Source organism: Delphinapterus leucas, chromosome 10, assembly GCF_059928025.1.
Source record: "Delphinapterus leucas isolate spDelLeu-1000000601 "Yukka" chromosome 10, BTC_Dleu_Yukka2, whole genome shotgun sequence".
In the NCBI taxonomy this organism is placed as follows: Eukaryota; Metazoa; Chordata; class Mammalia; order Artiodactyla; family Monodontidae; genus Delphinapterus; species Delphinapterus leucas.
The window spans coordinates 65,579,386-65,594,239 of NC_143138.1; the positions used below are offsets into that span (position 1 = coordinate 65,579,386).

General features: G+C 51.6%; 1 protein-coding gene across 13 annotated transcripts in view; it reads right to left on the reverse strand.

Moving 5' to 3' along the window:
- PFKFB4 (6-phosphofructo-2-kinase/fructose-2,6-biphosphatase 4) overlaps positions 1-14,854 on the reverse strand; it is a 40,871-nt gene that overhangs the window by 21,816 nt on the left and 4,201 nt on the right. For 12 of the 13 annotated variants that reach the window (XM_089919258.1, XM_089919255.1, XM_089919253.1 and 9 more), the window contains exons 2-5: positions 9,407-9,523; positions 9,151-9,247; positions 3,052-3,118; positions 343-417 (exon numbers count right to left, since the gene is read on the reverse strand). In XM_089919258.1, the coding sequence (XP_089775384.1) occupies positions 343-417; positions 3,052-3,118; positions 9,151-9,247; positions 9,407-9,523 (356 nt within the window). The remainder of the gene's footprint in view (positions 1-342; positions 418-3,051; positions 3,119-9,150; positions 9,248-9,406; positions 9,524-14,854) is intronic. The other variant, XM_089919260.1, reaches the window with a different exon arrangement.

Here is a 14,854-nt window from a genome sequence, read left to right on the forward strand (position 1 = left end):
TGGGCAGGAGGGAAGGAACCAGAGACACATTTAGGGCCCTGAGCCTGGCTCCCCGAGCTCCCTACCCACTGAGGGCCATGCTGCCCAGAGGCCCTTCTTCAGGGGGTGGGGTCAGGTCAAGGGGCACAGAACCAAAGCAGGTGCCGCCCTATGAAGGACTCTCCCACCAAGACCCCCACTTCCTCAGAAAGATAACTCCAGGTGGAGAGAAAATCAATATCCCAAATCCACTCAGGAGCCCACCTGCCTGAGGCCAGTGGGCCTCAGGAGGCCGAGAAATTGGCCCCAGAGGGCCCGAACGTGCCACAGCCCAACCAAGGAGGTAAGCCAAGGAGGCCTCACCTTGTAGCCATTCTGTTCCCCAAAATTAAAGATGGTCGCTCTCCGTTCTCGGGTGGTATTTGTTGCATCAAAAACCTAGGACCAAAATGGGGTTAACTCAGCCTCTGGTCCTGGAGAGGGTGGGAGGCCACCCGACAGCTGTAGCACAGGGACTGGATTTCTCATCAGGACCAGTTGTCGTTCGGCCATCCGCCTGGCCAATCTCCTTCAGACCTGCAATGGCTGGGCTGGTCCTCCCCTTCCTTGGGGAGCACCCCAAGGAAGCTGGAAGCAGGGCAGCAGGCACTCACTCACAAGACTTCCAGTGAAACTAGTTAAACTTGTAGAACTAAACCCATGTTTACTTCCACTCCATCCTGTCACCCCAGTAAAATGGGAACAGGAGAGGAGAGGAGATGGGAAATGTCAACACAGTTTTTTAAGATAGACACATGGTAACTGGCTCAGAGAAACAGAGAAAACCAAACACAAACCTACACCAACCAGAGCACACCTGCTTGTGCAGAACCACGGTAGTCAGGAACAGGACACAGGCATCTCTGAAAAAAGGGACAAGTGTGCAGAAGAAACGGGAGGACTGGCTGGTGGTGCAAGTGGAGCCCCAGGCCCCCTCCTTGCCTCCTCCAGGCAGGCTGTGACCCCCCCTGGGGCCTGCCCAGCACTCAGGGGCAGCCCACCCAAGCAGCTTTTAGAGAGTAACTTTTTACAAAGGGCATTTGACCAGGGCTCACTGGATGCTCCAGCAAAACCTCTAACATGAAAAACAAAGACTAAATCAAACAGAATAAAAGGAACTTCAAGAAATGAGGACAGGGAGGGACTTCCATGGTGGTGCAGTGGTTAAGAATCTGCCTGCCAATGCAGGGGACACAGGTTCGATCCCTGGTCTGGGAAGATCACACATGCCGCGGAGCAACTAAGCCTGTGCACCACAACTACTGAGCCTGCACTCTAGACCCTGCGAGCCACAACTACTGAGCCTGCGCTCTAGACCCTGAGAGCCACAACTACTGAAGCCTGCAAGCTTAGAGCCCGTGCTCCACAACAAGAGAAGCCACCACAAAGAGAAGCATGCGCACCAAAATGAAGAGTAGCCCCCGCTCACCACAACTAGAGAAAGCCTGCGTGCAGCAATGAAGACCCAATGCTGCCAAAAATAAATAAAAAATAAATAAATTCATTTTTTTTAAAAAAAGAAGAAGATGGGATGGGAGTGGGGACTCAGTTGTGAGAAAGCAGCGGGGGTGGTTTAACAAAGTAAAATATATGACATTTCTCTGAGCTGCTGGAGAGGCGTTTCCTGATGGAAAGGGTCCCCCAAAGGACCCAGCATTGTGGAGAAGACCCACCATAAAGCACATCACCTTGAAGACCCCTAAAAGCTTCCCCAGAGGAAGGGGCATGAGAAGCCCCCAGTTTCCTCTAGGAAATAAAACTTTTCTTTTTTTTTTTTTTTTTTGCGGTACGCGGGCCTCTCACTGTTGTGGCCTCTCCCATTGCGGAGCACAGGCTCCGGACGCGCAGGCTCAGCGGCCATGGCTCACGGGCCCAGCCGCTCCGCGGCATGTGGGATCTCCCCGGACCGGGGCACGAACCCGTGTCCCCTGCATTGGCAGGCAGACTCTCAACCACTGCGCCACCAGGGAAGCCCTTTTCTTTTAACTTCTTTTTGCCCGCAATGTGCAGCTTGTGGGATCTTAGTTCCCTGACCAGGGATTGAACCTAGGCCCTCAGCAGAAAGAGCATGGAGTCCTAACAACTGGACTGCCGGGGAATTCCCTAGGGAAAAAAAACTTTTAAGGAGGATCAGCAAATCAGAATGACATCAGACTTTCCCACAGCCACTCTAGAAGCCATAATACAATGGAGCAATGTCATGAAAATTCTAAAGGAAACGTTCTTTCCACCCATCCATCAAATGTGAGGATAAAGAAAAGACATTTCTAGACATGCAAAGTCTCACAAAATTTACTTCCCAAGTACCTTTCTCAGAAAGCTATTAGAGGATGTGCTCCAACAAAACAAGTCAGTAAAGCAAGGAAAAGCAAGACATGGGATCCAAGAGCAGGGCATTCAACTCAGGAGGGAAGAGAAGGAAATTCCCAGGGTGACAGCTGTGCCACAGACAGACCTAGAGGGCAACTGATCTAGATGGGGCTGGGGGACAGAGCTCCAGGATGCATGCCTTCAAAAGGAAAAAGGAAGGAAAAAATAGCCCGTGTTTGACTACATAGGGTTGGGGTAGGGCCCTTTCCTGCAGACACCCTTGCTCAGCCTTGTCCCACCTGTCCGTCTGACTGGAGGGGCCAACACAGAGGGGGAATTCCCTTACCCAGCATTCAACTGATTCCTGGAATAGCCACCAAATGTTGAGCTGGATGCTCTCCATACCAGGAGAAATCACATTTGCTGAAGACTTAGGTAACATGACACCTCTAACTTGTGGAGTGGCCAAGAATGTGAGTATTCAGAGGGAAGTCCAGCAGGGTCAAACACAACCACAAGCCCAGAGGGAAATTCCTGGCCCACATCTGGCCTCTGGCTTCTTCCAGCACAGCAGCTGCAGACTTCTTCCCAGGGGCTGGCACCCAGGGGTATCTAGGGCCACATACACCCTGCCTTCCCCTCCAGATGCCTGATAAGTAAAGGGGCAGAAGTATGTGGGCTCCCATATGTCACTCCCAGATACCACCAGGGTGTTATACTCACCGCCACATGCCCCCCCTCCTCACTAAGGAACCGCCGAACATCTCGGAGGGCTGCCAGGGCACACTGCCTTCAGAAAAGAAAACACAGGTCAGCCAAGCACCTGACTTGTTGCTGCAGGGCAGTAGGTCAGGGATATATCCTATGCCAGATAGGAGACGGGGCAGCCCCTGGGCCCCCTTCTCTCTTCTCAAGGTTTCTCTTTCCTTGGGAAGATTTTCAGTGTTTGGCAACCCTGCTCCTGTAGGTGGAAGGCTATGTGTTTCTGGCCATCAGGAACTTTTTTTTTTTTTTTTTAATTGGAGTATAGTTGCTTTACAACATTGTGTTAGTTTATACTGCACAGCAAAGTGAATAAGCTATATGTATACATATATCACCTGTTTTTGGATTTCCTTCTCATTTAGGTCACCACAGAGCATTGAGTAGAGTTCCCTGTGCTATACCAGTGGGTTCTCATTAGTTATCTATTTTATACATAGTATCAATAGTGTATATATGTCAATCCCAATATCCCAACTCATCCCACCACCCCCTTTCCCCCTTGGTATACATACAGGAATACTTTTTGAAATACCACTTTTCTGTACTTTCCTTCTTCATCTCATCATGTACAAATCCAGCCTACCATTTTGCCATATTCATGATTTCTAAATGTCATGCATTTCCCCTGACTATCAAAATAAGCGCTTTTAAAACCAGACACTCCCTTGTGTGTGTGTTGGGGGCAAAGCAGGCGGTGCAGGTGGTGGGAAAGGAGAGACAGTACTGCTGGCCCCCAAGGCAGCATTAAGCTTAATGTTCAATTTTCCTTTCTAGAAGGGAGATGTGGACTAAGAATGCCACCTGGTGTATCAGCAAACAAAGGGTGTTGCAGCCATCAAGCTATCAGCCACTGCAGCCACCCCCAAAGGGGCCCCCTCAGGGGACTCAGAATGGGAAAGAACAGGACACTGGCCCCAGAGAGCTGAGGTGCATATCAAAGGAATGATTTCAATGAGCCCACACATGGCACCTACCTTACCTCTGCAGAGCAGTCCCTCAGTTATCTGAGAGGCTGTCTTCTAGGCTTAAGTCCTCAGTTTTGTTCACTGAATAAAACATAAGTCTCAACTTTTAGGCTGTTCATTTCTTTCAGTGGACCAAGAACGCCCTACATGATCCCTTCTGGAGGAGGGTGCCGTGTCTCTGCCTCTCGCACCCGGGTCCACAGGTGCTCTGGAAGGGCAAAACCCTCACCATGACTGACCACTGACTACACTGTCTGTCCTCAGACATCTCAGCCTTTCCGTTTATTGCTGCAAAATGGATTGCCACATATAAGGATCTTTCTGACTTTATCCATTTCCCCTATAAGGTCCGAAGATAGATAAATCACTTTGACTTTTTATCTATGCAGGGGAGCAGAATTTGCCACCCAAAATATGTCTCTTTGGCATAAGGATTATTTTAGGCTGATTATTTTTAAGACACTGCAGACACGGGAGCAGCTCTGAAAACATGAGTAGAAGTTACCCTTTTTTGAGAGACATTTACAAGTATAAGGGAAATCTCCATTTGTAAGGGGGTCTCCATCGCTGTACCAGGAGGAGGGAGATGATCTTTATCTCTAGAAACTATTATCACTCCTGAAGGCGCAGATTGAGTGACTGATTGATTTAGGCCATGCCAGACGTCTTGCAGAATCTTAGTTCCCAGCGATTGAACCCAGGCCCCCGAGAGTGGAAGCTCCAAGTCCACAGCCAGGGAATTCCCTGAAGGCATAGATTTAAATCTGCATAACAACCTTACCCTCGTTTACTGAGCTTTTCCGGGTAAATTCTCCTGACTCCTCACCCCCAACATCTTCTTTTCTCTTCAGCTGAAGACGGTATTTAAGGGGAGGGCTTCCCAGGTCTCTCACATGTGTGTAGGAGGTATACGTGCTATTAAACTTTTTTTCTGTCCTGTTAATCTGTGTCATGTCAATTTAATTATTAGACCAGCCAAAGAACCTAGAAGGTAAGAAGGGAAAATTTTTCCTCCCAAACACTATTACCTGTACTTTTTTGATGTAAAAGTTAGATCTCCCATTTGTTTGATCTTGGGATTTTGTGTGTAAACCCCTAGTGCATCAAAGGACTGTGCCAGGCCAAGCCAGGCCAGTGTGCCCAAGCATGGAAACAGAGGCCGACCAGACTGCTGGGGTCATGAGGAAACTGGGGGCAGAGCTGAGTCCAGGTCACTGGAAGGAGCTCTGCTCTTATGCCTCCTTGTGACCCTTCTGTGCTCTATTAGGCCTTTCAATTAAGACCCCAAAGTGCTTTCTTCTGCCAAAAAACGTGAATTCTGAAAGTCCAGGAAGCTGGCATTGATAAGGACAGAGTAAAGGGACAAAGTAGGTGACTAGTTAATCCCACTAAGGGATCATAAGGAAAAAGTATGGGAGACCTCTATAAGAAAATGATCACTCAAGAAAGCAGGTTTGCTTAACCACAAAACCATGCAACAGAAGCATGAGACATGCCCCCAGACAATAAAACAATGGTGGAATGAAACCCACCTCCTGCTCAGTGGTAAGTTAATGATTCCTAGGACATGCTCCTTTGTGCTCACTAAAAACAAAAGTATAAGGAAAGGGTGACATTATACTGAAACCTGAGCTGATTTACCATGTTTTAGTATATATTACCACCTTTTTGCTCGTTTCCATTGCGCCATGACAGTCCCAGTTTGACCACTAGGGACAAGAAAACTCCGCCCCCCACCCCCACGTGGAGGAAGAGCTGATGATGGAAGCCTGATGTCTACTCAAGGATGAGGAAGCAGGTGGTCTTCTCCCCCTCCTCACTCTCCCTTTGATTATAAAACTGTAGCCTACTAAGTTCTGGGCACAGTGCCCTCCTGCCCACCCACTTGTAAACCTCACAAGTGTCCTATTCTAATAAATCACTTATCTATCACTTTGTCTCTCGCTGAATTCTTTCTGCACTGAGACATAAAGAACCAGAGCTTCTCAGAGCCCCCCACATCCCCGAGACACATTTCTACAGTTTCAGCATGGCTGGGGCCATTTCTTGCCACCCACATTTAGAGCCCCATGTTCTGGGCTAAGATCTCTGTGGGCTGCTGTGGCTGAGGCTGCACCAAGTAGAAGGGACCTCAGGGCCCAGGTGGAGATGCTGGGGGAACAGCCTGGGAGCCTGCACACGTGTGGGTGTGAGTGTGGATGGGCACACACATGCATGCATGGGTGGATATGTGTATGTGTAAGTCTGTGAGTGAGCACCTGTGAGCATTCCTTGGGCCCCTGTGGAAGTGCAGCTGTGCACATACAAGAGGGTGTATGTGGTTTGATAAATACATTTGGTCTTTGTCCTGGGTTCTTGGCAGAGCTCCTAAGACCCCTGGAATTTCTTAAGTGATAGGAGTGATTTTTGTCATTCACAAGGAGCCCCTTCCAATCACACCTGAGTTGATGCTAATGTAGCGACTCAGGCTGGGGCCCCTAGACAGCCTCAGCATGGGGCTGATCACCAGAAAGTGATGAAAGGGTTGGAACATTCAGCCCTGCCACCATCCTCCAGGAAGGGAGGTGGGGGCTGAAGATGAATTGAATGATGAGATGAGAGTTGAAGAGCTTCCAGGTTGACGAGATGAGGTGCTGGGAGGGTGCCAGACCCCGAGACGGCTGGAAGCTCCCCGCACTGCCCCCTTCCTTGCCTGTGCACCTCTTCCACTTGGCTGTTCCCGAGTTGTATCCTTTATAATAAACCAGTAAACACAACTCAAGTATGTTCCTGAGCTCTGTGAGCTGGAACAGTAACCTGCAGAAGAGGGGGTTGTGGGAACCCCCAATTTATAGCCAGTTAGAAGTACGGGTGCCCCCCGCTGAGACTTGTCACTGGTGTGTGAAGTGGGGTCAGTCTTGAGGGACTGAGTCCTTAACCTGTGGGAACTGATGCTAACTGCAGGTAGACAGGGTCAGAATTGAATTGAATTGAACTGTTGGACACCAGTTGGTGTCAGGAGGATATGCACGTGTGTGAACGCCCACGTGTGTACATACGGTATGTGTACACACCTTCCTGCAGTATGTGACTGTGTGCACATATATGAGGGTGCCTGGTGTGTATTTACACACATACCCATGTGTACATAAAGAGGGAGCACCTGCACATGTACAGATGGCTGTACATGCCCTCTTCTAGATCTTCCACTGTGCCCAGTGTTAGGGACAGACCTCCACATTGTGTAGCTCTAGGAAGCTCAACAATGTGTACGTACCTGGGCCTCTGGGAAATGCAGGCTTCTCTTCCCAGGTTTCCCATTTTTAAAAAGTCTGATCTTTCTATTTTGCCAATTATCTGTGGGACATTTGGGGCTGGTTAATGGGAAATGGCCCCATGGCCCAGGGGCCAGACCCAGGCTTTGGATACACGAGGGAGACTTTCTAGGAACAGCCAGAGGGTGTGCCTACAGAGAGGCACACGTGAATCTGCCCCCAGCTTCTACTGCTGGGGCCTCTGTTCCAGCTGGGTAACCCTAGACCAGCTTCCTTACCTCTTCTGAGTCTGGGTTTCGCCATGAGAATTAATCCCAATGTTCCTACCTTCAATGGGCAGTCTAAGCAGAATGACCAGCAAGCTCTGGGAAGGCTAGCTTCCTTCTTCTCCCCACAAACACTCTGGATTCAGACAGGCCTGGCTTCAAATCAAACCCTGAGGGATCCCAGACAATACCACCACTTCCTGACCTCAGTCTCAGCATCTAGGGGAGTGAGGCACCACAGCCCACTGTAGGGAAGATCAAAGCAGCTAATGAGTGCCCACAGCTTGAAGTTGTTGCAGAATTTGCATCTGATGCAACCTTTGATCTACAAATTGACTACTTCCGGAATGATGGACGGACAGTTTTTAGTGGTACATGGGGTTAGATTTAAGTCTGGACTCTGTGAAGTTACTTGGGATCTTGTGTGAGACTGCTGAGCCTCAATTTCCTCATCTTTAAGGTGGGCAGGGGGCGGCAATGGGCATCACACACACACAGCACACAGTAGGTTCAAATATCAGTACCCTCACTTTTGTCTGGGTCGTTATCACAGAGGGCCCACCCTTGAGTTTTACCCACAATTCACAGTTCGGCCCCAGAGACCTGAATGTCAGACTCCACTTCCCTTCTTGGTGCAGCAGCCCGCCCTGCCCCATTGACCCAACAGCAGAGGCACGGAAGGGCCAAGCCCCACGATGGGGAACTCCTGCCCCCTGGTGGCCAGAGAGGGAGCAGGTCAACCACGGCAATAACCAGGGGCTTCTGGCCTGGGGCTTGATTTGGGAAGGTCACTAGAGCTGGGCCAACCTCTGCTCAAAGCCCTCCCACAACGGCTGGGCCCAGAACAAGGGCAGGAAGCTTCTTGATCCCTCAGTTGACACCTGCCGAGTACAGCATAGCATAGCTCCTCAGACCACAGCTGGTGCTCAGTTTTTCTGGAGAAAGCAATCAATTCAAGTCTGAATGGAGAGGGAAAGTGGGTATCATATGCAAATTTCCATCTCGTCACCCAGCAACACTGAGGCAACTTCAAAGGAAAGCCAAGGCCTACCCAACACATGCCAAGAACATGACAAGCTGCCTCCAAATATCAGTAGGAGGCTTATCCTGGGGCAAGGGAGGAAACGCCCCAGTTCTGGGTCTGGTCCTTCTGGCTTTGCGAGAAGGTGTCAGGAGGTAGTCCCAGTCCCACTCTGCCATACCCCTGAGGCCTGTATCTCTGCTTCACCTAGGGCTCCCCTCCCTATCAGAGCCCATCCCCATGGATGGCCTGGGGTAAGCCAACAGGCCCTGGCTAAGCCTCCACCATCTCCCTGAAGCTCCACGCTCCCCTCCCACAGACATCCCACAGGGCAGGGCAGGGCGAGCCACCAAGGGGCCAAATACCCACTCCCTTTGTCCCCAAACCCAGCACATCCTCACCCCCACCACATCCTGAGAGGTCAAGAAACCAGCCCTGTTACAGCCCACAGGGTAGGGCAAGGCCAGGTCTCAGGAACAGCTTGGTCATCACTAGCAACTGGGCTCCAGGGCCTTCTTCATAAACAAACACACATACGCACACAAACTCACTTCCTGATTTTCAGGCCCTCTTCATTGTCTGGAAGGAAAAACTCAAAAGACTTGTATGTCTTGACCATGTCCCGGCGATACTGGCCAACGTTGAATTCTGGGGGAAGGGAGAGGCTCAGTTTTCACACAACAGCATCCCTCCCCAACCCCTGACCTTGACCCACCCCCAGGCCCTGTGGCAGTCCAGCCTTCTCACTCCTCCCCGCTCCCCCACAAAGTCCCAAAGCCCCCTTGGAAAGCCAAGGCTGAGTCTCACCCCGCGTGGGCACGCCAATCCAGTTCAGGTAGCGGGTCAGCTTCTTAGAGATGTAGGTCTTGCCCCTGGCAGGCAGCCCCACCATGACAATGAGCGTCGGGCAGTTGGTCATGCAAACTGAAAGGCAAGGAGCAGTGTCTGAGGAGGCCGGACCCCTCCCAGTTGGCCCCTCCTTCCAGGCCCAGCATCAGATGTGCCTTCCCAGGCTCCTGGCAGCAGAGAGCTCCCTGGGCACCCACAGACCGTGGTCTCTAACCAGCGCTGGCATGTCCAGTTCCCTAGGCCTGTCAGTGCTCAGGGAGGCGCCGTGGGATCTCGCCAGCATTTACCCTGATGTGCACCATCAGATATAAAGCTGGAGCTGCCACGGCCCTGGCTAAACTCTGCGGGGGAATTCCCCTGGCAGGTGGGACAGCGCCAAAACCCAGTGGGGTATTCAATGCCTGCCTGTCATCCAGGAACCCGTCATTCAGCATTCCTGCTCACACAGCACCACTGCTTCCGCTCCCCAGGGAGAATTTCTCTTCATCTACAAAGCCCGGAAGCAGCTTCTGCAGTGAGTCCTTCCTCCAAGGCACCTGCATGCCCACCTGCTGCGCTCTCTCCCTCAACCCAGTCATCTCGCCAATGAGTCTGCTCTCCACAACTGATCACTTGGGGTGAAAGCAGCCCTGCAGTGTCTGAGCCATTCAGGATCCTGAGGCCTGGCAGATTTGGTGCTCAAAAATTGTGGGCAGGGAAGGAGATGGAGGCACCTCAAAACCCACCAGGGTGAGGGCCACAGGGGGCTGAGACCAGAGATCCAGGCCAATGCCACAAGGGCGGTCCCTCTGATAGCCAGCCACCGCCATCCCATGTGCCACCAGGTCGGTGTGCCAAAAAGAGAAGCTGCCAAGGCTAGAGGCGGGGAAGAGTCTGCACCCAGCCCCCAAATCCATGGCCCACTAAGACAGACACCAAGGCAGCAGAACTGCCAGACTATGGGATCCAGCTCCACTTTCAGTGTGGTCTCACCTCAGAAGCCTCAGGAAGCTTCCCTTTCATCGTCCTCAGGACCTGGGCCAAGTAAAACCACAGCAGACAGATGGACAGAGGTGGGGACCTGTCACTACCCCTCCTCTGCCCACATGGCTCTGCAAGTGCTTTCACCTGGTAGCCCTCCTCAGACAGACTGCTGGACCCCACCCTTCAACCTGTCTCCCTCACTGGAGATGGAGTGCAGAGGTGGTCAGAGTCAGTCAGGCCTGGGTTCCTATCTTGACTCTGACACTTACTGGCAGCTCTGAGCCTTGGTGTCCTCACCTGTAAAATGGGATGATAATCCCTCAGCGACGCCTAGCAATATCCCCATGTAAGAGCTGGAACACTTCCAGGAAGCTGTGCCCTCTGCCTGGACTTGGCAGCCCGCCTGGCTAAGGACACAGATGTATCTCAGGACTGCCCTTGGGACTTGGGGTGCAGAGGCAACTGTCTGTCTCCAGGCAGGCCCCGAATAGAAGTAAAAGACCCTGCTTGCCAGTGGGGGCTCCGTCACTCCTGTGCATGACTTTTGGGCAAATGTGACCCATTCTGCAAGTCCCAGGGGAGAGAAGGAGGGGATCCTGCAGACACAGCCTGATGGTGAGTAAGAGTGAGGAAACTTGCAGAAAAACCTCAGCGTTGGGACTTCCCTGGTGGCGCAAGTGGTTAAGAATCCGCCTGCCAATGCAGGGGACACGGGTGCAAGCCCTGGCCCGGGAAGATCCCACATGCTGCGGAGCAACTAAGCCCATGTGCCACCACTACTGAGCCTGCGCCATAGAGCCCGCATGCCACAACTACTGAAGCCTGTGCGACTAGAGCCTGTGCTCCACAACAAGAGAAGCCAGCACAATGAGAAGCCTGCACACCCAACGAAGAGTAGCCCCCGCTCACTGCAACTAGAGAAAGCCCACATGCAGCAACAAAGACCCAATGCAGCCAAAAATAAATTTATTTTTTAAAAAAACAAAAACTTCAGCATTGGCTAAGCTGAGAGAAAAACAAGTTAGGCAAGGCCCTGCATCCTGAGGGCCAGGCCAGTGCTGCTGAGTCCTGGGCTGTTTGCACAATTTCTGGCCAGTTGGTCAGGGCTCCCAAGCAACCACAGCGCAGTGCATCAGCTACTCACTGTGGGGAAAACCTGCGCCCAGCCTGCTCCCTCTGATGAGGCCACCCCTTCCCATTGCTCCCTGAAGGGCTCTCCCACGACCCCAGGGCTGAGGTTCTGCATCACCTCTTCACAGCTTCCATCTTCCCAGAGATGTCCCTGGCCTCCTCCCACAGCGTTTGGTGACAGCATCCCCCCGCCCCATGCACAGCCATGGTGGGCAGTCAGGGCAGCAAATCAGGGCTGGGCACAAAACGAGAGCAATAAATTACCTATCACCTCTGCTCCTCAAGATAAGGTCCCAAGTCAATGATACAAAAGAAAATTCAAAGTACAAGCATATTCACACCCGCCCTGCTTGCAACAGCATAACACTGGGGAAGTTCCAGCAATGGAGAAATTGCAAACCGAGGCCCACACGGAGGAAACACACTTGAACCAAGGGCAGGTAGACCAGGTGAGTGGGGGCATGCAGTTGGAGCTGCAGATCTGGGCCCTCAGGACCTCAACATTGAGCAAAAGGACAGCAGAACACACAGTTCAGGACATGGGGCATGTGCGGAAGGAAATCTGAAGATATTTCAACTCAGCTTTTCTCACTAGTTCCTGTAAATTATCTGTAAATTTGCTCAAGGCCACAGGAGCCCAAGGAGTCGAGAGGCTGAGACAAGCCTGGTGCTGGTGACTACTTTCTGGTGGTACCTCCGCAGGGGCAGCCACAAGTCCCTGGAGTGGGTTCTAGAACTAAGTCTTGAACTGCACCTGCCCCGACTTCCGTGGGCCGGGCTGGGGAAGGGAGAGTTATTTAAAATAAAGCAAACTGGCATTACTGTCCTGTTCAGAGGGGAGAGAAAGTTGTCTCTCCTACTGTCCTGTGCACACACCAGTCGTAGCCTTACCCAGGCAGTCTTGCCACCTTTTGGCTAAGAAAGGCTATCAAATACTGTCCTTTCTGCCATGTTCCCCGAGTCCCCTTTCCATCTCCTACCCCATCTGCCCCCAGAGCTCCTCCAGGTCAATGACCAGAAAGGTAACAGCTTCCAGGCCCTCTGTGTAGCCCTGAATTCTATCAAAAGGAGGAAGAATTGCTCATGAAGAGTGGGGGAGGAGAAGGCAGGGAACATCCCTCAGCCAACCAGCCTCTGTTGCCCTGAGGAGCTCAGACTAGACCCCAAAGACAACCCACCACACAGCACAGACTAGGGTCCCTCCTCATCCTCTTCTCTATAAAGCCCTGTGATCAAGTCAACTTCCACCCACCTTGACCCTCAGGTTCCCACCTGTCCTTGTGGTCCTCCAATCTAGTTAGAAGCCCACTACGCAAAGGGTAAGATGCTGCATGAATACGGGCTTGGGACCTGAGGTGCTGGTTCCTTGTTCATTCCCTGCTTACTCCCTCCTTGCTGTGAACTGTGAGACCCTAGCCTGGGGTCCAAACCCCCACACGATTTGCAGGTCTCATCTTTAGCCTCTTGGGTGCTACCTCCAGGAAGCCCTCCTGTGCCAGGCCAGCTCACAGTCCCACCCACTGCAACACCCTGAGGCAGTGCCATGGCACGAGCCCCTCTGCTCAGGCCAGAGCCACATTTTAGTTGCATACCTGGAGCTTGGAGAAACACAGGCCTGCCCCAGGGGTAGTTAGACCTGGGCAAGTCCCCTCCCATTGGGCCTCAACTCCTTTGCCACCTGAAAGGGGGTTGGCTTGGAGCTTCAATCCCTGACTTTGAGGTATGGAGAAGCAAAGAAACAACAGTGATGATAAATTACAAAATTACCTGCTACCATTTATCAAGCACTTATCAAGAGGCTCACAGGACTTCCCTGGTGCCAATGCAGGGGACATGGGTTCGAGCCCTGGGCCAGGAAGATCCCACATGCCATGGAGCAACTAAGCCCATGCGCCGCAACTACTGAGCCTGCGTGCGGCAACTACTGAAGACCACACGCCTAGAGCCTGTGCTCCACAACAAGAGAAGCCACCGCAATGAGAAGCCCGTGCACCGCAACAAAGAGTAAACCCCGCTCGCCACAGCTAGAGAAAGCCCGCGAGCAGCAACAAAGACCCAATGCAGTCATAAATAAATAAATAAATAAATAAATAAATAAATATATATATATATATATAAACTTTAAAAAAAGAGGCTCACAGCAGCTTCACAGTGCAAGGATGATGACTGTCTCAGTCTCACAGATAAGGAACCTAGAGGGTCAGCTCTTTGCCCAAGGTCACCCAGCTGAACCACGACGCAGCTTGAGTGCTCCTGCCTCCAAAGTCCATGTTCTCACTCCTTCTCCTTTATGTAACAACGGAGGCCACCCCCTAGTTAGGACAATACAGCCCTAACACGGACTGACTAGAAGCACAAGAGAAAGGGGCCTAGCCCTCCACATCTCCAGAAGTCTAGAAGGAAAACTGGCTAGGGTGTAGCCATAGTCCCTTAGGACTGAATACTGACTGGAAAGCCATGGCCCCAGGGCTAAAAGCAGGTTCACAGTTTCAGCAGCCCACCAGGACCTACATTATGGTCAGAGTAACGACCCACCAGAATGTCTGGTCAAAACCACGGCCACCCCTACCAGGTTCCACAGTGTGCTAAGAGATGCACACACTCCTCACCTAGGACTCACATCCTGGTCAAAGCCAAGGCCCCCAGGATACCCTCAAAGCAAGACAAGCACCAAGCACTCTCTCCTCTCCTATCATGCCCAAGCAGAGGTCAGGAGTGCAGGGAGACCCCAGCACATAACACAATCTCCTGACCTCCATTTCCAAATCTGTATCAGAAGCTGGACTAGATGTTCTCTGAGGACCTTGCCAACTTCCAAATTTATTACAACATTTCAGTTACTCCTAAAATAAATCTTTGTTTTTCTTGGTAATAAAAAAGTTGCAGACTCATTTAAGGACAAGCAGAAAATCAATGAAGTGGGTTTAACACCTAGGACCACAGGAAAAGTAATCCCCTTAACGATTCCTTGAATTTCAGCATATGTTCTAGATGTTTCCACGCTCCAGTTTTACCAGTCACCCACAACCCCACCTGGATGCTTACACACCCATGGACACAAAGACAGGCCCATATAACAAAGTGGTCTCACTGTCTCTATCCTGAACACATGTGCACTTCCCTGAAATTCCTCCCAAAACTCGATTTCAGGCCCAGAGATGGGCCTTCCTCCCCGCCTTGGGCCTTTGAAAGTTCTGGGCTCAGAGAGACCAAGCGAATCTCCTAGGGCCAACACAGCTCAGACCCCGGCCTGACCACCCGGCCCACGCTCTCTGGCCAGCTGAGAGGGCAGGACCGAGGCTCCAAGTCCTC